General features: G+C 35.5%; 1 protein-coding gene across 2 annotated transcripts in view; it reads left to right on the top strand.

Moving 5' to 3' along the window:
* LUZP2 (leucine zipper protein 2) overlaps nt 1-23,851 on the top strand; it is a 252,885-nt gene that overhangs the window by 135,096 nt on the left and 93,938 nt on the right. For both annotated transcript variants that reach the window (XM_013177762.3, XM_048050882.2), the window contains 4 exons: nt 9,526-9,643; nt 11,112-11,182; nt 13,864-13,945; nt 22,261-22,323. In XM_013177762.3, coding sequence (XP_013033216.2) covers nt 9,526-9,643; nt 11,112-11,182; nt 13,864-13,945; nt 22,261-22,323 — 334 coding nt within the window. The remainder of the gene's footprint in view (nt 1-9,525; nt 9,644-11,111; nt 11,183-13,863; nt 13,946-22,260; nt 22,324-23,851) is intronic.

The following is a 23,851-nucleotide window of genomic DNA, read 5'->3' as shown; positions in this document are numbered from 1 at the left end:
TAAATATAGAACTGTAGCATATCTGAACAATTCAGTTCCAGAAGAATGTGTGCTATATCTGCAACAAGTTCAATGGTTCTCAATACAGTAGAGGTCTCCTTAAGTACAGATTTATAAGAACACGGATGTTTATACAGAACAACAATTAAATACATAATTAGGTTTTATGAGTATTTTAAGCAAGTGTTTCAAGTTTATTGAGGATGCTGTTCAAGATGTGGAGAATAATTTTAAATAAAACAATCACAAATGAAAAAGGTATCTTGGATGTGTGACAGCATCATTGCTGTGTCAATATGAAGAAAAAAGCAACGTTTTTTAAAATTCTCTTTGAATATATTAAGGATCCTGAAGAAATGTTTCATGTATTCCAAATCAACAGTGTTGCAGAACACACGGTCCTCTGTTTAGTGCAAGCTCAAAGGCTATATTATTTTGAGAAAAACTGTTTTCACTGCGGACTGAACAAAGTTAAAGGTGGCTTGATACCATAAAGACAAATTTAATGTTAAATTGATCAAAGTTGTCCTTTCTGGTAGAAAATGAACTATACAATTGCTTCTGTCTCTTCTGTTTATTGTTCTGGTGCTGCTGTAACAGGGTGAAGAGCAGGTACAAGGACAGAACTGCTGGCAGAATTGCTGAGCAGATAACTTATGCATTATAAGGAGATAGAGTTGACTTTTTTTTCATTTCATGACAGATTCTGTAACACAAGTGTCTGAAAACAAATTCTTTAGATAAGTAGAATAGAATATTCTTACACTGTTTCCTTCAAGAAAGAAGCCTCCTGAAGTGTTTTGTGGAGTTTTTCTTGGGTATAATTATCTAGAAGATAGATTTAAAACAAAACACATGAAACAACAAAAACAAACTTGTAGAATCATAGAATGGCTTGGGTTGGAAGGGACCTCAAAGGTGATCTAGTTCCAACCTCCCTGCTATAGACAGGGATGCCACCCACTAGATCAGGTTGCTCATCTAACCTTGTCTTGAACATCTCCAGGGTTGGGGCATCCACAGCCTCTCTGGGCAACCTGTTCTGGTGCCTCACCAATTTCTGAGTGAAGAATTTCCTCCTAACCTCTAATCTAAATCTCTACTCTTTTAATTTAGAACCTTTTCCCCTCATCCTGTGAATATCTGTTTGAGCAAAGAGTTGCTCTCCATCTCTTTTAGAAGTCCCCTTCAAGTACTGAAAGGTTGCAGTGAGGTCACCCCAGAGCCTTCTCTTCTGTAGGCTGAACAGCCCCAGCTCTGTCAGCCTTTGTAGGAGAGGTGCTCCAGCCCCTAGATCATCGTTGTGGCCCTCCTCTGGACCCGCTCTAACAGCTCCACATCCTTCTTGTGCTGGGGGCTCCAAATCTGGACACAGTACTTCTCAAGCTTGTCCAGGTCCCTTGGGATGGCATCCCTTCCTTCTCTTGTATCAACCACACCACTCAGCTTGGTGTCACCTGCAAACTTGCTGAGGGTGCACTTGATCCCACTGTCTATGTCATTGCTAAAGATATTAAATGGTATCGGTCTGAGGACAGACCCCTGAAGTACACCACTTGTCACTGGCCTCCACTTGGGCATAGAACCATTGACCACCAAAATGAGGTGGCTTACCACGGCCTAGCTACCCCGGACACACAAATAGTTTTGTAAAGCTTACCAAGAATCCAAGACAGATTGACTGCTCCCCTGGATAAGGCTTCAGTGTTGCATGACCAAAGATGTAACAACTAAAACTGACAAATGTTCTTTCCTGTCTGGGAGCCAAGATAAGAAGTTTTATATACTTCTTGTATTGTGGCGCTTTCATAACTTCTGCACAGAAGTTGCTTTTATCAGGTTACTGATGTATTGTCTTCTTCAGACAGACAGGTGCTTGCTCTGCTAGCACTCTAAACCAGAAAGAAGACAATTTAACATAGTGCTGAGTATCAAGTAATGCAAAAGAGTCCTCAGAAGAGCTTGGGCTCCATGGTGTGACATGATGTCTCTTATTGGATTTGCTAACTTAATTTGCCAATATATTTGAATTAAAAATAAAAATAATTTTAAAAGTCATGTTATGATTTCATAATGGATATGTTTCAAAATACTAATGCTTAGTAGTGACTAAATGCTAATGCTTAGTAGCTTTTGGGAAGTGACACATGATGCCAAGTGGGTAGCTCAACATTAAGACAAGTCATGTTTAGTTTTAAACATTGAGTGGATGAAATTGTTTTAAATTAGTTAACCTTGTACTGTGTTGCTGGCCTTTGTACTGTCAGCACAAATGTTGAGTGGACGTCGGTAAATCCATATCTGAAGAAAATACTGCTAGGTGATCATAATGTATCTTTTTAGTGTGATTATAGGACTCTAGTTTGCATTTAAAGCCAATGTTCCCTGAGACATGTCTCTGCCTAGAAATAATTATCCATACTAGCCATAGGTCTTGCACATGTTTACAAATATATGTCTTTGTGTGTACATATACAGACTTGTGTATGTGGAATCAAATGATCTGGGACTAATTTCTCTTCTTGTTGCCTCCGTGTTATTAAAAAATCAAACAAACAAAAAAACAGTTTTAGAACTTTGATTTCTAGAACTGTCATCTGCTTAGAGTTGACCAATGACCTTTTCTAAACTAAGTTGCTGAACAGTGAAACAGACTTTCGTACTACCCACATTGACTTTTTTTGCCAAGCAACATGGAATTATCTAAATTTTATATGAACTGAGATAACAGACAGAAAAAGAGTGGGAAGTTTCCTATAGACATCATTATGTTGGTAGGTCTATTTTTATTAACAGCAGAACTAAACATAAAATTCTAAACCAAGTAAGAGATGAAATTATATAGCTAGCTGAGACAGAAATGTTAGCCTGACTATTGTCAGAGATGTTGGAAGAAAGCATTGTTCATTATCTCTTGATGATAGTACAGGAGTACTGGATTGAAGGGTAGTAACATTGAGGTCATAGTCAAAAGTTTTAAATCTGCAGTAGAAAATCCAAGCAGAGGCAATGTTATAGATATAAATGATGAAGAATATCAGAACTGAAAAATAATTATGTTAACTATCCAAAAGAGAATGTTTTTGGAATGAGTGCTTTTTCTATTAAAGACTAAACCCTGTAGAACTGATATGAAAAGTCAACTGTACATGCAGTGGACAAGTCTACAGTTATACAGTCTGTACTTGAACAGTTGTGTAGAGTTTGATAACTTTGAGAAGCTGTGTCTGTTCCACATTATATCTATATGGATTTATGGATTCAATAAAGATTCATTGCTACAGGTAAAGTGCCTACTGAATGTTGTATTGTAGAAAAAAAAGCTCAGCCCACCTATCGATGTTTGGAAGGGGGGCACTTCTTTTAGCATGCAATCAGTCACAGGGTTCTATACAGTCCTTCCTCGTGAAGTTAACTCTGCTTTTGTGGTCTAAGCAGTTTTCAGTAGATCAATAGAAGTCTTTTTTTTGTTTGTTTGCTTTTGTTTTTCTCCCTCCCACCCCCCCCCCCCCCCCCCCCCCCCCCCCCCCCCCCCCCCCCCCCCCCCCCGGCTCCCGTGGGTCATCATTCTCATTATGAAGTTATACAGGGCAGGTCAACTTGCTGTTGATCTCCAGAAGCCATGTGTCTAAGCTAACTACAAGTTTTCAGAAGTCTCCTTCTGTTCCATTAGTCACTGGTGGGAACTGACAGTTGTATGTTTTCCGTGGTGGGTCATTGATTCTACAGAGCCAAGAGTCTGCCAAAAAGATGCTAGGTTGTTTTTGTTTTATTTACAATCAGCGCATTAAAACATAGGAGAAAATAGGTGAAAAGGGCCTGGTTCTCTATCTTCTATCTGTTTAAAAAACAAATAAAATGCACCAGAGCTGCTACTGTTTTGTGGGATTTATAGTTAGAATAGATAGGATGCTTAAGCATGCTTAGTAGTCATGTAAGCATTGACGAAGTGATTTTTATTGGAACTGCTAATAAAACAAGCCTGGACCCCATGCTTATTTATTACTCTCAGTAGGGGGGTGAAATATTTGAACCAAATATTTTGACGCACAAACTATAGAGGTCAAGTAAATAATTTGTCTTGGCTCTCCCTAAATTCACAACTTTTTGAGTTCCTTTAATTTATTTTTTTCAGTTAGGAACACAATGTTCAGATAATGCCCAAATGCAAAACGTATAACATACATGCCATTTGAGTGTGGAGAATTTTTGTATCTGACAAAGGCTGGATTTCAGTAAGGACTTATCTGCTGTTCAGTTTAAAGCTTATGTGATTTTGTTTTCCAAATGTCATTTTCATTCATAATTGACTGACATTAGATTAATATACTTGAAAATGAGTCTAGACAGTATTGTAATATATCCATAATATAATTATATATAGTATATATTGCCTACTTTATTTAGATATCTGGATAATTTTGTTTGTTGGTTAATAATAACTTCCCTCACACTGAATTTCTGTATCTAAAATACTCATATTTATGAAGAGAAAAAGCAACAATGTGGTGCCCTGTTATCTTTAACAATGATTTCCATCTCAATTTTGCTTATTTTTACAATTTTAGAGATTCTTATCTTCAGCTTTGAGGTATGTTGATTCAGAATTGCTATGAGTCTTTTTCTCACTTGAATACAAACTGCATCCGTGTGTACCCATCTGCCCCCAAGAATCTCTCTTAAGTGATTGTTTTAGAAACACCTGGGACATCCTGCACTTGACAAGTGTACTTTGTAAGCAATATTACTGTTTATGATGCAAGGAAAGGAATTCAGTCTACTGTTTTCATAACTATTGGTGCTTTAAAACAAACAAAAAGCTGAACACATTAGTGCTGTGTCCTTTTCATAATCTCACCTCATTTTCTTAGAATTTACAGTAGGATGTCCTCAACTGTTGGTTGCAAGTAGAGCAGAAAAATGAAAAATAGAGAAAGAATCTTGTATAAGTGACAACAGATTACAAGCGATATAAGTGACAACAGATTTGCTGAAAGATGCATCCATCCAAGTTTCTTGTCTTAAACTGGAGGTTTACAGTTGTTTTAAATGTCCCCGACTGCAATGAAAGCTTGTGTACCATAAGTAATCAAAATCTTTATAACAGTTGTCATTTCAAATTAAAGCTTTGTAAACAGTCAGAAAACAAAATCAATTTTCCTTTGTCCTTCCATTCTATCTAATATTCAGTGAGAAAATTGATCTGTATTTTGAAGACTAAAAGCTGCACTTCTGATGTTTAAGGAAATAACAGTCAGAGGTGGAGGATGGAAAGGTGGAGTTGCTGCACATTTGTCTCTGTTGCATGCTAAAACTTAGAATCCATTGAAATGTTTACTGTAATACATTCAATTGTGTCAATAAGAGTAATAGAAGAGTCAAAACAGCTGACTAAGCTTAGAACTATAAGGGAATGTTATTCCCTGAAAACAAATGATATTGGGACTTATACTGACACTCCATCAATAGTCTGGAGATATATATGCGAAACAGCTTGCCATTACAGTATTACAGATGACCTTAACATGCAAAGTACTGCTAAATTATTCTGTTTTATAATATACATTTTTAAATGCATATTCTTGATAAAAAGTTTAATATTCGTTCTAGTCTCAGGTGAGTGTGCTGATAATGACACTTCATTTTGCAGAACGGTTTAACTAGTGTAACCTACTATTCAGAGAACAGATTTAATCTTTGTATAATTAACTAGTGAAGCTCCTAGAAATAGGTTTAAACTTATTTTCCCCATGTGTAATTTACTGCAAAAGAAGTAGGAAACTCTGACAGTTTTTGAGGATTGGAAGGTTTCAGAAAATTGCTGGGATTTCGCAGTGTTTATGGCATGGTATGGTGCTACACTGATTGAGTCAACTTCTTCCCAAACTGTCCTGTGCTACCAAACTGGCATCCAAGTTGGGCATAGGTCTATCTTTCAGATGAGAGCTTGTTTTTCTGGTTGCAAGAATCCATTCTCTCTTCATGCCCCCATAATGTGTCATCAAGTCTAAACATTTCCCTATAAGCCTCATAATTTTATTTATTTTTTCTTTCTCCTCAATGATGAGGGGTGATGCCATCCTTCTTAAACAGCTGTATGTTTCATTCAGATACCTACATATAGCTTAGATGTCCCTTCTGTTCAAATCTGATGTCAGAGGAATTATGCTGTTTAAGTCTGGTCCAATTGCTTTACGTCTTATGTCATTTTTTTTTCTTTCTTTTCTTTTTCTTTAATTAAATAACTATCTTGTTAATCAGATTCAGAGGAGTTTGATTCGTGTCAGGACCAAATTCTGTATTTCTTGTATTTCTGGACTTCCTAGTTTGTGATTTAGATGATTTCACATAAAAAATACTGCTACTATGTCGTGATGGGAACAATACATTTTTTAATATGAATTTCAGAAAATAACAGCACAGCTACAGGCTATGGGTATGCTGTTGTGGAAAATTGACTTCTAGAATGGTCTGTCTGTCCATACTTAAAATGATACTGCATATGTGTGTAAGACCTTCCGAAGAGAGTTCGTCAAATGTGTGGGAGACTGAAATTCAGTTACTCGTAATTCAAGAAGGGAGGAATAAGAAAAACAATTGAGTGCTTAAGTCTTTGTTTTATCTTTGCTTAAACTCAGTCCTGGGAATCCTGTTTTTATTAAGGTGCAAAAGTGAAGATATGTTCAATTATTTGAAATAATGAGAGTCCTTGAATAGTTGAATAATTTAAGTGATTCATGACTACAATATAGTATACTATATAAATACAAAATACTATTTTGTATTGACAAATTCACCTTTTTTACTTTTAATTTTATTTTTCACTTAAATTGCTCTTGGTTGGTCTAAATGGCCTAACTTTTCAATGCAGAAATTGCAGTTGTATTATAAACAGCCATGTGCAAAGTTGAATTTTACTATTGTCAGATACATGAACACTGTCCTTGGACACAGTGCTAAGAATCAAAGATTAATATCAGAAGTAATATTGTCAACAATTTAAGGAACAATTAAATTAACAATTCTTTAGCAATTGATAAAGAACAAGCAATTTAAAGTCCTGGACAAGGCTTTGATTTGAAGTGATTATTTAAGACAGTGTTACCACCTGGTTGGATTTTTTAATGCAGGGTTTCACTTTAAACAAAAGCATGACATTTCAATGGCAAAAGTCTAATACATGTTTTGTGCTGCTTAAAGAAGAATGGAAATGGTGACCTTACTGAAACTACCTGATTACTTTACCAGGAGGAAATTCATGCTTAACCTCTGTTCATTATCAAATTACAATAGGAGTATTCTCTGAAGCTTGTCAGGCTGATTACACTTAATATTTTTCCTGGCACCGAGGCGAGCCAGCTCTTTTACTGTGATGTATACCTCATTAAAAATCACATATAGCTGGGGTGGTGACAAAAGCTGTAGGTGTTTCTTCATAAAGCTTAATGCATATAATATTCGTTGCATGTAACAACTAAAATGTTAGTATTTATCAAGTGTTCTAGCACTGGCTAGAACTACTGTTCTAGCTAGAGCTAGTGTTCATGTAACAGTAGGTTGTCATGCAACTTGAGAGAAACATATGAAGCAAAAACTGGGTTGTAAATAATTCTGAATTGTGGAAGGTTCAAATTCTCAGCATATGGGTTTTCCTTGTAAACCTATGATGTGACTGACTTGTGTTTGATCGTGTACTTCTGATAACATTAGTTATTATATATCAAGGACAATCAGATTGAGTGCTGTTGAGTTACTACATAGGTTACATGTAATCGAGTCCTGACATAATCTTCTTGCATGGACTTTGCCCTACATGTTCATAAAGCTGTTCTCAGAGGCACTTCTTGTTCCCCAAGAAGATTTCCAATTTTTCCTTATATTTGGTAGATGAACATAACAGAAATGGTCTGAAGCCACCATTTCTTCTAATAAAGTTCATTCACAAATTGAGAGAAAAAGCAAAACACACCAAGAAAATAAAATAACTTGCCGAAAGCTGAGTATTTTATTTACCAGGTAGAGGAAGCATTAGATTTTAGTTTGTGTTTTTCCATCCTGGGAAAACTTAACATTTTTCGTTATTGGGGGGCAGAGGGAGCCCTCTCTCCTCTCTTCTTCTTCAGCTGCCCTCTAAAATAAAATTTCTACTGAAAAATGGAAGTCAACCTAGTGTGTGCTGATAATTTTCACTGAAAGTATTGGGTACTACACTGCAGGCCAAAACATCCCTGTTCTTATTTTTGCAGCAGTGAGAAACTGGAGATATTTGTGTGTCATTAGAAAGATGCAAACTCAAACAGTTCCATGCTTTTTGATCTGCCACATTCTGGCAACGTGAGCAGAATATAATTATTGGTCAAACTTCAATATAAAGTGAAGATACTTTGTCTAAAGTGTTATGTTGATGGAAGAGATACTTCATTCACTTTCATCTCTGCTAGGTATCCCAAATACCATTTTCTATTGAACAATTGTTTTCTTTTTTCATAAATCATATTTCGTGATGCCTCTATTGCAAAGATATGACTGATATTAGATAGCATATTTACATTACTGACTTACTTCGCTTAAGAGCGTACTCAAAATCCATTAAAGGAATGTTAAGATTACCGTTTAACTTCAAGGTCTTTGGTGCTATTTTCTTATCAGACCTATGTTGCAGAGTTGAGGTTTTTATTCCCCTTCTTAGAGACACTAAGAGTTACTTACAAGTAGAGTTACTGCAAGGTTAGTGGAAAAAAAGACCCCCTACTGCACTTGTACAAGGAATGGATGTTTACTGATCAGTCTTCTTCAAAACCATGATTTTAAATGAAAAAGTTTGTTGTTTTAAAATTATCTGAGATGTCTGCTTTTTACACGAAATGGCATGTGAGAGTTGGATCCATATTTCATTGAACTAAACCAATATGTCAGATGGATTTCACTGGGGATTTTACAGAAAACTTTAAAAACTATAATTACTTTGTAAGAAAGAATTACTGTTTTTAAAAGGGATAGACAAAATATTTTGTCTTACTAATTAATTCATATATAAGTTTGATTCCTCTTAGCATATTTTTGGTTCTAGTTTATACCGCAGGGAGGTTTCAGTCAGGGGAAATTTTTATATGAAATAGGCTTTACAAAGTTCAGATAGCACTGAATCATTCTTTCCCCAAATTACTGGGTGTCACGAAACTTTGTACTGTGAAAGTTTTGCTTGGTTTCGTGTGTGGAATATCTTTCAAAACAAGAAAAATCTCATACTATCCCATCATTCATGTTAAATACATCCTTTCTGTCTCGTGTTCAACACAAACAATACACAATTGCCAGTGTTTCAGTCTGATTTATATACTCAGATGCAGCACATCAGGTTAACATTTAACACATCTGTTTATCTAAATTGGGAGAAAGCAAGTTTTTAATTTTCCCACATTCCAATTTGGGATCTTGTTGGAGTTAATTAAATTTGGGTGAACTGTTTTCAAATACATTGAGGAATGTTGTGAGAGGATCTCATGCTTTTGTTTTCTGTGTTAGACAGGGCTACGAAGAACTGGAGAGACAGCTGAAAGAAGTCTTTAAGGAAAGGAGCAATATCCTTCGTCAATTGTCGAAGACTTCTAAAGAACTTGAGGGAATTAAAGTAAACCTCCAGGTTAGGTTACATCTGGGTTTTGTGACATAGGATTGAAGACTATTTACTTAAAAAAATGTGTGTTTTGTTGTTGCTGATTTTAATATGCAAATAATAATTTTGTTGATCTTGCACTGAAAGTAAAACGGATGTTTTCAAGGAAAATGCAATCTGAATGAATCTGAAATCCCTTTGACCATTTACTCAATAAACAAAATATAGTACAGTAGAACAAAAAGAGGAACAGAATAAGAATAAGCTGTCTTAGTGGACTTACCCTGCACATTTACCCTGGCAGCTACTAGGAAGGGATTTCCTTTACTGTTGTAGGCTGCCATCTTTGCTGACAAATTGCATATACACAGCCTAGTGTAGCTGCTGACTTTACCTTGTTGATATGCCATCTACATAGAGTCACTGGATTTACTGCAGGGGATTACTTTACAAGTTCAACTGATAAATTGTATTAGACGAGCTGGCAGTCAGCCAACTAGAGCTGAGACGCTTCTGCATTTAACTTGGGAGATTTTGGAGGTATTGTACATAAACTGAAAGGACAATAGTCAGATTAACTTCACAGTCAAATCAGCACTTCAGAGTGAAAAGTAGAGTAAAGATCCTGCTCTGGATCCAAAGTACTGAAATCACCAGATGATCACTCAAGAACATGTTTGTCTTTGACTGATACAACGTGCTGGCCTAGTGAAAACGTTCAGACTCCCTTTAAGTCGAGATTTTTCCCTGTATTACATGCCCTTTTAATGGATGGTATTTTTCTGACATTGCATATTTACCTTTAAGATGGTATAAGCTACCTGGGAAAAAATATATGGAGTAGCATCCTGCTATCTTCTTATGGGAAAAAAAAGGGTACTGTGTGTCAGTAATATACTATAGTACATTATTGTGTTATATCGTCTTACCAGACTTCTCTGGTTCTAATTAATGTGAACTGTTACCTATAGAACATTTTCTCACCACCACCACCCCCCTTGCTGCCTTAAATACTTTACCACTACTTTTTTATATTTTTTTCTTATTTCTTATAGAAATGTGATCCAGCATGTAGTTACTTTATTTTAGAATGGGATTTTTGATGCAGCAAAGTTGAAGGTAGTACTCAGCAAAATTATACTGTGAGTTATTTTAGACTTAATGCTTCAGAGATCCAGAGATATGCAAAGAGGTCTGTGGTATTATATTCTGTACTCACACTTGTATTTGTCTTGCCTTCTTAATGTATTTTTGGTGCTTCTAAACTTATATCATGTAATCAGATCTCACTTAAACAGGCAAAACAGACGTGTACAGTTAGCAGTGGTGAGTTATGCTGTAGAGAAAAGTCAGGCTATTCCTCCTTTTCTAACCTTTTCTCATTAATATCTGTAATTCACTGGGAATGTTTTATGAAAGAGGTCCCAATTAATCATTTCACAAATGAAAAACATTCAAGATCTCTTTGGTAATTGGTTTCTTGCTTTGTTACCAGTCTTTGAAAAATGATGAAGCATCAGCCAGAGGTGATGTGCAGAAACTGCTGGAACTGGGCCAAAAGCAAAGGTAAGACACACCTTCTTCCTTTTCTTTCCTTTCTAGACAAAAAGATGTAAGATTACAAAAGGCCATCCGTCTTTCTGCTTTAAATTATAAACACTAATGTAGTCTGGGTACTGCTGATCATAAGAATAACAGTAAAATAAAGGCAAGGAATGTTATTCAGGGAAATTTTGAAAACAAATGACATACAAGCTGATATTGGACATATATGAGGAAAAGGCATTAAAATGCTACAGTGAGATATCTGCTAATGAAAAGGGTTTTGACCCTTCTACATGACACTTTCTTTTCATTAGTACTGTTATTTCTCAGCACTGTGTGACCTAATTCTCTTAAATATTGGAATTCAAACATAACTAATATAGGGAGCGGTCACTTCATCTGAAACAATATGTTTCTCAAATTTTTGTCTAGAAAGAAAAACATATTAAAAACTTAAAGTACAGTGCATACTGCCTTCATTGTTAGAAATGCAATACTTAAATTCTTTATTCCTTTTATTGCTGATACTGCATTTAGTAGAAGTACATACAAAATTACGCTGTTGTATAGAAGGCTTGTAATACAACGACCTTCAGTCCTTCAATACAAAACAAATTGAAGCCATAATGAAATACCACAGAACTTAACATTTTTACTTCCATGGAGAAGGATCACATACATCAGAATCTTTCAGATATTCCAGATAAATCTATTAAATGATTAAAGCATTTAGTTCAGCAATTATTCTATTTAAACACTTATATGTTATATGGATTTGATACAACTGAAAGGTATATTTCTCAGCATCATAGCTGCCCCTGCCATGGGCTCTGTCCTTCATACATAACTGTGTTTTTGCAGTGGTTTGACTGTTGTGCAACTCTTATATAAAGCAGTGACATTAAGTGATTTACAAGTATTAAGACTACACAGTGAATAGATGTTCTGAGTTGCTGATAGGAAAAATCCAGTGGGCTAAGGGAAAACTAAATACATTAGTCATATACTCCAAGTTATTTTCCTAATATCTTTCTTGAATGTCCCCTTGGTCCCAAAGTCCATCCAAAAGGAAATGTGAACTTGTGCTTCTAAGGGTATCAACTACCGAGTATACTATTGCACAGCAGCAGTTCCCAGAGACAGACTGGGAATCAATGCAACATGCAGTATGCTACTGAGCAACCCTCACTCTCCTGCAGCAAAGAAAAGGCTTTTGATATATACTTCAATAGAATGTCTTGGAACTATTGTGGGTACTTGAAAACTGTTTACGAGCTCACTGTATTTTACTTTGAGAGCTATGGAAGTCCAATATAAGAAGCAACTGTTAACAATGTGCCAAGGAATCTCCCTCATAGAATTTAACAAATGGTCACAGTTTATTTGCCAAGAAACTCAGGCAATACTTCTGCAGTAAGTCAAGAACAGTGAACTTAGGGTTCCACTTAAATGTGCTGTATTTGAACCACAATCCAAAATATATTACAATATTAATCTTACAATCAACTTGGTTTGGACAAATGTGAGCTCTGTCTGGTCTGCGACCACTGCTTTGATTATTCCTGTGATGATGGATGACACAGTAAAGTTTGGAGTGCTAGAATCTTGGCTTGTGCTAGCTCTGCTGGCTTCCCATTAGATTGTTTTTTTTTTTTTTTTTATTCCTTTTGTGTGAGTTCTTCAGTACTTCTCAAGCTGCAAGTAAAATTTGGTCACTTTCTACGGTGTCACCAGTTTTGTTATTGTTGTGCACCATCAACATTTTGGAATGATCACATCTGTTTATACAATAAACGGAGCTGTACTGTGCTGATGATACATCGGTTTCATGCTGCTCAGTCACTATCTCAATTAAATCTGTTTGTACCAACCTTCCCAAAATTGCAAAAGTAATTGAGGTGTCAGCTAAGAAACAGCAGCTCACAAATTCTGTTCTTGTCTGAACTAGAAGCCTTCCACTCCAATTTACATTTTCACTGGGTTTAATTATCAGCTGTATATAGACCCAGTTCTATGTTATATAAACCCAGTTCTGTGTTGGTCCTTATTCCTAGAGGTTTGTCCATGCAAGCAGCAGCACTGATAATGCTCTGCAGCTGTTCTGAAATATGTCACTCTGGTACTTTGTAACAGCTCCAAAATCTGTCATGGGTACAAAGAGATGGCCAGCAGAGGATCTCAGCTTGCTGCAATCATCTTTGGAATCATCATCAAATAAACAGTCCAAACAACTACTTTTTTTCTCTTGTCCAGTTGTATGCCAGAATCTTCTACTGAATTTCCTCTTGTTTCTCTCTAGAAAGAGCCAAGTGAAAGCTGAATTACATCAGAGTATTTTTATTACTTTTTTTTTTTTAACAAGCTGTTGATATTAGTGTGGTGCCAGTTCAGTGTATTTTCAGTAGCCTGCTTTTCTTGTTCTTATTGTGCCAGTCTCTTGCTAGAAATTATGCACTGGCAGATGTTTTGCACAGCATGCTTCTTGGTAGATGTGAAAGGTAGACAATTTCCATCATAGGTAATTTGTCTTGCATTGGTACCACAGTTCACGGGGTCATTGTAGTGTTATTAGCAACACCTGTAGATACAGCACATCTGTCCATTACTCTGAGTAATTAAAGGTGCCTTTTCTTGAAAGTGAAGAATAATTTCTTAATGGATAATTGTGATGAAGTTTGTGTTCTGTGTTTTCAACAAACTAGGGAAGAAATGAAATCTCTTCAGGAGGCCTTTCAAAAGCAGCTTAATGAGGCAGCTGAGAAAGCAGAAAAGCAGCAAGCTACCGTGAGTGATTCCCTGTCCCTCTTCCATTACTTTTTCCTTCTGTCTTTTTTTTTTTTAAAACCTCCTGCCTCAGCAGTTTGTTGTAATCTCAAATATGTTTGCACATTAAAAAAATAAAATAAAAAAATCTTATGTTAAAATCTAATGTTTCAAGTATGTTAGTACTGTACAAGCTTCAGAAGAAAGGATGTGGTGAAAGTCAAACCCTAAGATATTCATCTTCACTAATTTCTGTAGGATTTAGATGTGTGTACCTAGCCTCTCAGAGGTTTGGAACTAAGTCCTTACACCGATGAGGTTACCTTTATGGACCCTCATGTCTCATCTATACCAATTTATGTTGTCATACTGTCATTAACTTTTTTGATTTGCAACTGATTTTCAGCAAGAAAATAAACAGCAGAAAGTTTGATTTTGATCATACGATAAGATATAATTTTCACTACACGAAGGTAGTAAGTCCCATTAAGATTTCATGCTTTAATTCTGGATAAATAGTACAATTAGTTGGATTTGTGTATAGCACTGTAATGCTGTGGGACATAAGTAGCCAGATTTTGCTATCACAGGGGAAAATAATAAAAAAAAAAATCTTTGCTTAATTCTTAGATATAAGTAGGGTGGGAAGGCACACGTAGGTCCTTCAACTACAGACTTAAGCATTTGTAATGTCAATGCTTAACCTGAATTTTCATATAGTTTTGAATTGTCATTTATATGGTCATGCTGGATTTTGGTTATAAATATATAGTATGTATTTATAATATATATATATATAATAGTTTTACATGCTCCCTTCTAATTAGAAACAAGGTAGATTTTGAAGTAAGTATTTCTCTTGCAGGTTTCTTTCAGTTGAGATAATCTTTGAAAGCGCTCTTTTTTTTCCCCTTTGTTGCTCAGAAGGGTAAAGATACTGTTTTACCTGTTCCTTCATGCCCCACAACATATAATTACTGGATTGTTGGCACTTGTAGGCTTCTACAGAGAATAAAAGCCCTCTTCTCTTTTTGATTGGGAAAAAATAAGTAAACTGAATGCTGAATTGAACCTTGAAAAGAGTATCTTGGATCTTCCTTAGTAATCAGGGAAGAGTATATGCGTGTGTGTGTATATATTTTATACATATATATATATATATATATAAAATGTGTTAATTATTATGAACAAACATAAATCTGTCCGTGTTTTAAGATTTTGTACTAAGGCAAGATATATTGTCCTGAAATAAGAATTAGAACTTAATCCTCTCTGATAAGTATGCAAAACATGCTTTTCCAAAGTTGTCTTTTCCAGATGCACTGACGCTTTGGTGGCAGAGCAAATTCTAGCCCTACAAATTAAGAGTGGAAAACTTTTTTTTTTTTTTTTTTAAATCTCTATATTAGATTTTGGTATTGAAAATTAATCCTGCTGCGTTAAATAAACCTCAGCTGTAGTGAATGGATTATTGGCTGTTTTTTATGATGTAATGCTATCTTTTTAACTTGAGCAACAGTGCCTTGCATAAACTCAGCCTCCAGCATAGAACTTGGGAAGAGTACAAATCCATTGCAGGAAAACAAACAAACGAACTAACAACAATGAAAACACACACACACAAAAAATACACATTCTGAATTGATAATAGAAATGAACTTGGACTTGTCAGATGGTTAGAGAAACTGAACTCTTGAGCTGTATTCTAAAACTTGCCAATAACAGAGTATTAAATCTGCCACTGATTTTAAGGAAAGCAGTACTGGCTCCTTGGTTTGTGGCATTTATTTCTTTATGCCGCAGGGTACGATGTACATAATGAAACTCACCACTACAGTGAGACTGAACGAATATTCAAAAAGCGCTTCGGGGTCCTCAGATGAAAGCTGCGATAGAAATGGAAATAAATATTATTACTGTCACACAGTGTTACTCTTCAGATCGTTTCTCTGTTTCCTGTATTTTTGAAAGCAATATGACTGCCTTGAAAGAAGGTCTAGGTACTTCGAGGCAAGCCTAGCTTGAGAATGGAAGCTTGAATTTAATTCTAATTGTGATTCTTGTTTCTAACCAAACTTAAGCATATTTTATTCTACAGGACTCAGTGAACTAAATATTGATTTTTATCTGAGTAAATAAGAATTGAATTACATTTCTCAAAGCCATGTGCATTAAACGCTGGAGAAAACAATGGTTGGATATATATATATATTCATTTTCTGCTCTTTTTGAAGAGACGTAATATAATGCTTACAGCATGTTAATTGTTTGTATATGTTCAACAGGGAACATACGATCTGTGTGATGGTAATGAGTGTTTCAATTATGTAAATCCAAAAGAGTATGCAAGAATTTGCAAGAATTACATCAGTCAAATTACATGAAAAATAACCTGGAAAGTATTGAAGGGCTCGGAGTAAACCAAAAGAAAAAAAGATGCTACAGCTACAGCAATGCATTACACTTTAGAACCGAATCTTGTGCAACATACAGCAACACTTTTCACTACCATTTGCAGAAATGATTTGTCAGCAACAGTTATAAAGGATAGCACAAATGTTATGAAATTTGTTGTGCATGTTTACCCTGTTATTTATTTATTTATTAACTCTTTAGGATTAGAGAAGCCAAGCATGTTAGGGCAAGCTTTTTTTTCTAGAAATTATATGGCAGAATTAGGTTCAATTCATGCCTCTATCCAGGATAATAAAATGTGCAGAGGAAAACTATTGTGGTGAGGATGGTTTAAATTTTCAAATAATCCTATGTTGCAAAGTTCAAGGTCAAATGCAGTCTTACAGAATTCTTTGTATTGTGAGGAGCTTCTCTGGTCTACCAGCCAGCTCACAATAGAACTATGGATTATTTATCTTTCAAAAAATATTTCTAAAATTATGTTTGTTAAGAGCATTCTGCTGGATTTAGGTGTACAGTACGTATACAAAATGTTCTGTCTGTATAGGACAAATCCATATAACCTGTTGGCCTCTTTAGCCAACAGGTAGAAAGCTGATAGAGCTTTTTGGTATGCATTTAATAATTACCAAAGTAGTTTATAATAGGTTGTAGTGCAGTTAATAAAGTCAAACTATGTGTAAATGTGAGGTGAAATTACTTGTCCAAGAAACACAATTAGGGAGCATGGACCAATTTTCACATTTGTTAACAAAGAAACAGAGGACAAATGATACATTTATGTAACTTTCAAGTGTTTTTTCAGTGAACTTGAATACATAGATAAGTAGTGATTCTGTATCTCTGCACTAGGTTAACAAACCCTTGAGAGATTTTTGTATAAGGGCTCTTCACTTGTCTGCACTTCATACTATTAGTATCCTCAATGATACAGTTATTTTTAGGAAGGAAAAAATGTGCAAAGTTGTTTTCCATTAACTTCAAAGTCTATAAAATGAGATGGACTGTTGTTGATGAATGAGAAAGTAAAGAATGGAACAGGAAAATGACCTTGAGGATAGGGAGAAAAAAAACAGGGAAGGTAGAGTAAGTAGATGAAGCTAGGTCTGCCTTTTCATTTTGTTGCTGCTGCTATTTTATATCATGGTAACAATTTTTAAAAAGACATGGTGATGGAGTTGTTTGACAATACAATTGTTATACAGTCTGTCAAAATAAAGCAGAAAATATGTCAGCATAAAATCTTTTTTTTTTCCAGCTTCTCGGTATTCACTATGAAAAATTAGAATTAAGTAATAGATTGTTCATGACTTGCAAAAAATAAACGATATGGTTAATTTGATATCAGTAGGGTGTTCTTAGTAGTAAAATACAAATAGAACATGCAAAATTGATTTCAGAGAGATTCACTGACAAAAAAGAATCTTTAGAGCTATCTTCAACTCATGCTTACAATGTTTTTCATAAAAAGATAGGACGTCCATTTCACTTGAGCTATGTGTTTTGTTTACTAACAATTCTTGTGACAGGTCCAAGTCCTAAATGTCTGTGACAAAAATGTTTCTTGATTAAAATACAGCTTACAACTTAAGTTACGTTCATCTACGAAATACTAATAGGCAAAAAAATATGTTTAGTTTTGCTTTCAGAAGAATTTAACACTTTGCCAAACACTTTTTTCCAAAGGTGGGAATTTTTTTTTATTTTTATGTTTAAATGTAATAGTGTAACCTATTCTCTCTGGCTTTTGGAATCAATTCCTACATTAACTTGAAAATAAGACAATGAAAATGAATATTGAGTATACAAGGGCTATGAAATAATACCTAAGAAGTTAAGTGTTGGCGAGTGTATTTCAGTCCTATCTTAACTGTTCAGGTCTTAGTCCTGAACAGCGTACAAGATGTCTGGAGGTAAGCGAATAAGTGTACAGCTGAGTTTTGACTGTGCAGTAATGACTTTATATTGGTATTCCTTCATCCTTCGTCTGTAGTGAATAACTAACTATTGTCTGACTCTTAGAATTAGATCACTGCCATCTGCTAAAGCATTCTGTATTTCGATAGGGGAAAATTTAATTTGAACATTTCAAGGTCACAGACTGCTGTGAGTAAAGGCTACTGGATGGAAGCTGTTGCCTTTAATAAACATAATGAGCTCTGAAGCACACAAAGCTCTGAGTACCTTGGATGTCTGTCTCCAGGAGACAGAAGCAGTGTCCTTGCTTAATATTGCAGTTCAGCCTTAGAACACCGATCCATTTTCATTATGTATTTTCATAATTACAGCTAGATAGTAATTAAAGACAGCCAACATTAAGAAAGAGCTGAATGTCAAACAAGAAAAAAGAGCGGGTAGTAAGTGGAAAAGATGTAGCTTTAAATAAGGGTAGATTTAGGTTAGATATTAGGAAGAAATTATTTCCTATGAGGGCGGTGAGGCCCTGGAACAGGTTGCCTAGAGAAGCTGTTGATGCCCCATCCCTGGAAGTATCCCAAGCCAGGTTGGATGGGGTTTTGAGCAACCTGGTCTGGTGGGTGGTGTCCCTGCCCATGGCAGGAGGGTTGGAACTAGGGGATCCTGAAGGGCGACTTGCAACCCAAGCCATTCTATGATTCTATGTAGAAAGTTTCATAGTTTAAATTTTTTCATTTTGTGTACGTTTATATTAAAGCTGAGCTTTAACCTATTCGTGTGTATTATGCTTTAACCTATTCATGTGTGTTATGCTATCAAGATTTGGAGACAGAAAGCCAAATTTTACACTTGTTCTTGAAAAGCAGTTTGTGCACTGCAAGTTGCCCCTAAACTGTACATTATGACTTCAGATTCTGAAGCAAAATTGTTATTCCCTGTCCTTGGGACTGACTAAAAGCATCATGCAGATAATCTGGTACAGGCTCATCTGCCTTAAAGCATGAAATTATAGACATAGGTGTACTTAAATGGATAGATAGATTATCTCTATAGTACTTCCAGTAGCCATGCCTTACAAATTCCTCCTATGTAGCTCTCTACAGATATACAAGTGGCTCTTCAGCTGTTAGAGATTTAGTAGAACAGCTCTAAAAATGCTGCTGTAATATGCAAGCAAAAATGAATGGCTTCTTAATTAATGCTGGTATAGCTTTTTTTTTTAAAAAAAAAAAAAAGTAGTGTTCTTACAGTTTTGGTTTACTTGAATAATGAAAATGTGTAAGTTAGCACTATTTAGAATGTCTGTAAAAGTGATCACAGAATCACAGAATCGTCTAGGTTGGAAGAGACCTCCAAGATCATCTAGTCCAACCTCAGCCCTAACACTAACAAGTCCTCCACTAAACCATATCACTAAGGGCTACATCTAAATGTCTTTTAAAGACCTCCAGGGATGGCGACTCAACCACCTCCCTGGGCAGTCCATTCCAGTGCCTAACAACCCTTTCAGTAAAGAAGTTCTTCCTAACATCCAACCTAAACCTCCCCTGGCGCAACTTTAGCCCATTCCCCCTCGTCCTGTCACCAGACCAACCCCCACCTCTCTACAGCCTCCTTTAAGGTACCTATAGAGAGCGATGAGGTCTCCCCTGAGCCTCCTCTTCTCCAGGCTAAACAACCCCAGCTCCCTCAGCTGCTCCTCGTAAGACTTGTTCTCCAGACCCCTCACCAGCTTGGTCGCCCTTCTCTGGACTCGCTCGAGCACCTCGATGTCCTTCTTGTAGCGAGGGGGCCAAAACTGAACACAGTACTCAAGGTGCGGCCTCACCAGAGCCGAGTACAGGGGGACAATCACCTCCCTAGACCTGCTGGCCACACTGCTTCTTATGCAAGCCAGAATGCTGTTGGCCTTCTTGGCCACCTGAGCACACTGCTGGCTCATATTCAGCTGCCTATCAACCAGTACTCCCAGGTCCTTCTCTGCCAGGCAGCTTTCCAACCACTCTTCTCCCAGCCTGTAGCGCTGCTTGGGGTTGTTACGCCCCAGATGCAGGACTGGGCACTTGGCCTTGTTGAACTTCATGCAGTTGACCTCAGCCCAACAGTCCAGCCTATCCAGATCCTCCTGCAGAGCCTTCCTTCCCTCGAGCAGATCGACATACGCACCTAACTTGGTGTCATCTGCAAACTTACTGAGTTTGATATCAGATGCATGTATATGTGAGGAGCAACATAAATTACTGGTTTAACTTGCTGGTTAAATTAACAATTTTGTTGTGTCATAGATATCTTTTCCCTGGAAGATCCAAGCTTATATTTACAGGCTATGTATAGAGAGTACTCAGTCAATAAATCCACTACCATATCTTTTTTGGTATTTCATATATATTCATATTTAGGTAGAAGTGATATGCTCTGAAGGAATATTAACATTCTCTTGAGAATTAGAGTGAAGAAAAAGAATGCTCTTTAACAGAGCAATATATTTTTTGTAAACATCGGATGGTAGTTCGCAAATCTTTTAAACAGCAGAAAATATATCATGTGAATAGTTAATTTCTTATTTTTTTCAGTTAATCCTGACCTCATACTTAGATTGTGACTTTTGTTGTTGTGCAAAAACTTGATATTTATTATACATTGTACATAGACCAAATTTCATTATTTGCAGACATAATCGCTAGAGAAGTACTGAATGTATTCATCTTTTGTTAAAACATGATCCTCATTGGTATCTGTACATAGTTAGTGTTCCCATAACCTACCTAATTATTTAGACAAAATTTGGGAAGCATTTAAAAAAGAAGCTCTGTTATGTGTGTCAGTTGATATTCGTCCCATGTACCCCCTACTGACTTTGCTCTCTTAAGTGATAGTGTTCTGTGACTTCTCTTTTGATATTGATAAGAGTGATGTCAAGCCCAGTGATGGCTAAATTACTGACATCTACCTACTTGAGTGAGGACGTGATTCTAAGAACAACTGTCACATTGCACAGATTCCCTGTCGCTTTTGATCTGTGTGATAATCAAAGCTATGTTCTAGGTCAGCTTATTTGTAGTCTAACTCAAAAAGTAATTTTTTTTTTCTGAGATTTTGTTTTTCTTACCAAGTTTTCTGCAGCGGCAGATGAGCTGTAGTTTCCCAGGAATGTAGGTAGAGTGTTGGATCAATGGTGGAGAGAACAATGAATGGGGTATTGGGTATATAAGCATGAGACTTGTGCAAAATGGAGGAAGATGCTCGTGGATACCTTAAAGTAAAGAGACTGTGTTGATTTAATCGTAGTTGTTATAATCACTATCTCCTTTTTCCCATTATGTTCTTTAAGTCCAGAGGAAAGCCTATTCCTAAGAGAAACTTTGGCTGATTTGTAAATACTATATTTTAAACTCTTTGATAAACTAAGATGGAAAGTTTTACCTTCCAGGACAAATGTTTGAAATAAAAAAGGACAAAGGACCAAATTCAAACAATTGTATATACAAATTACACTTTATTCCATAGATCAGTCTGATGGGAATTGAGAACTTCATCTTGTTAGTTCCAGTAACATAGCATTCGAATCAAGTAACTGTTAGAAACCTGCTATTAAAGATGTGGTGTTCTTAGATGGTTAAAATATTATAGACTATAATGTCAGATAATATTTTTATAAAAATCTTGAATTTTCTTAAGATCACCTTGGACTTCACTCCAAAGAACAAATACTATATCTACTGGTACAAAGCCTTTTTATGCAGTGATTTTCTTCTTTTCATTATATGTGTCCTAGTACATATCATAGTATGCATAGTATGCATTTATAGATTATTCGGTAAATAACTGTGACCTATACCGATGTGGTTGACCAACGATAGTTTTCTAAGATACTAGAACACTATTTGTTAGGGCCAGGTATAATTGTATTTTTTTCAAAGCCAGTCCGAAAAAAAAAAAAAAGTTTGAGATGATGTTTACCTACGTTTCAAAAACTCACTCAGCATTTTTTTTAAAACTTCTAGATTAACTTTTTGAAGACTGAAATGGAAAGGAAAAGCAAAATGATCCGTGACCTCCAAAACGAGGTAAGAGGAACATGTAATTGTCAATAATAGATACAAGAAGATATTTTCAAAGTTTTGAACATTATTGAATATGTTTAAGATTTTACTCAAATATTCAACAGAAAAAGCAATGAAATGTATCAGTATTTATCCCATTCTTGTGTTAGAATTGTGGAATGATGGAAGTTTCAGTACTTACTGTGATCTGCCTCTGCAGAATATTAGGTGATAAGTATTATATTTCATCACAGAAATTAATTTTACTTATAACATTGTGGTATTTTTAGAGTGTAAAAAAAATAAATTAAGCTTAGACTGAATGGGCTAATAAAACAAATTATAATGATTTCAATCTTCTTTTCTAATATAGTTTTTTAATTCATACCATACCTATATCTGCTTATTAACCGAGGATGAAAAATAATGGACAATGATTTACTTGATTAATCCACATATAAACAAAAGGTTGGTTTTGACTTGAGGTAGTTGTTTTTCAAAAGCATGATATGAGTGCTAAATTTACCAAAGGATAGTATCTGAGCTTTTATTATACTTGTATAAATTCATGAGCACTGCATGATCCTAAAAATAAACTTCTTGAAAGTTAAAGGTGGAAAGATAAAACAGGAAAGAAAACAAAGTATCCTGACATTGCTATTGCTTTTCTATATGTAGTTAGTACATTGTATTTCAATTTATCTTATTTAAATGGCTGAGTACAAATGGACCAAACATAATACATCTTAACCTGTACCTTTTTGGTACATACTTTTACCCCTTGTTTTTTCATCTAGTTTAACATTATATAGAATCAGGAAAATCTTCATTCAGCATTTACGCTGAAAAAAGTTATGATTTGACTCCATATTTAAAACATATATTATTGAAGTAGGAAGATAAGTGTTCAGTGAAATACTTCAAAAGCAAAAGCAACCAAAAACGACAATGTACATTTAGAAAAACTATTTCAATGAATGTTATTTAGATTAGTGACTGATGCTATAGCCTATGAAGTATCCTGGAGTACCCTATCCATAGGTATTTTCCCTCTGATCCCGTTGAAATGAGAATGGGGTGGTTCTCATTTGTTTGGTACTATTCAGTAGAGAAACTGCTGGGCTTAGTCTCTAAAATAGGAATATAGCCCTTAATGGCTTTATCTTTTTGTTTTACTGATTTGCCCAGGTAGAAAAGATTTTATCAGAGGAAATAAAATAGTAGAACATAAGAATGTTTAGTATGTTTTTGTTTTGTTTGTTTTATTTATACTGTCTTTTAGATACCAAAAAGAGAAAAGAGCTAATATGGATGATGCTGATCATATGGGAGGGGGAAAGGGGATGGGGTGGGGGAGCAGAGAATAGTGATTAAGTACACAAGTATATATATAATTGAACAGCAATGAGACTAATTTGCTGAATCATGATTTTTCTGCACTTGCACGCCTTTCAAAGCAAAGACTGCAACATACAGTGCAATTTTATGTTGGCTTATATTTGTTTGGTAATCTTTGTCAGCCACTGGCACTTCTATAAAGACTTCATTTTCA

Source organism: Anser cygnoides, chromosome 5 (assembly GCF_040182565.1).
Source record: "Anser cygnoides isolate HZ-2024a breed goose chromosome 5, Taihu_goose_T2T_genome, whole genome shotgun sequence".
In the NCBI taxonomy this organism is placed as follows: Eukaryota; Metazoa; Chordata; class Aves; order Anseriformes; family Anatidae; genus Anser; species Anser cygnoides.
Note: the sequence above shows the minus strand (reverse complement) of the source record. Positions and strands in the feature narration are given on the sequence as shown.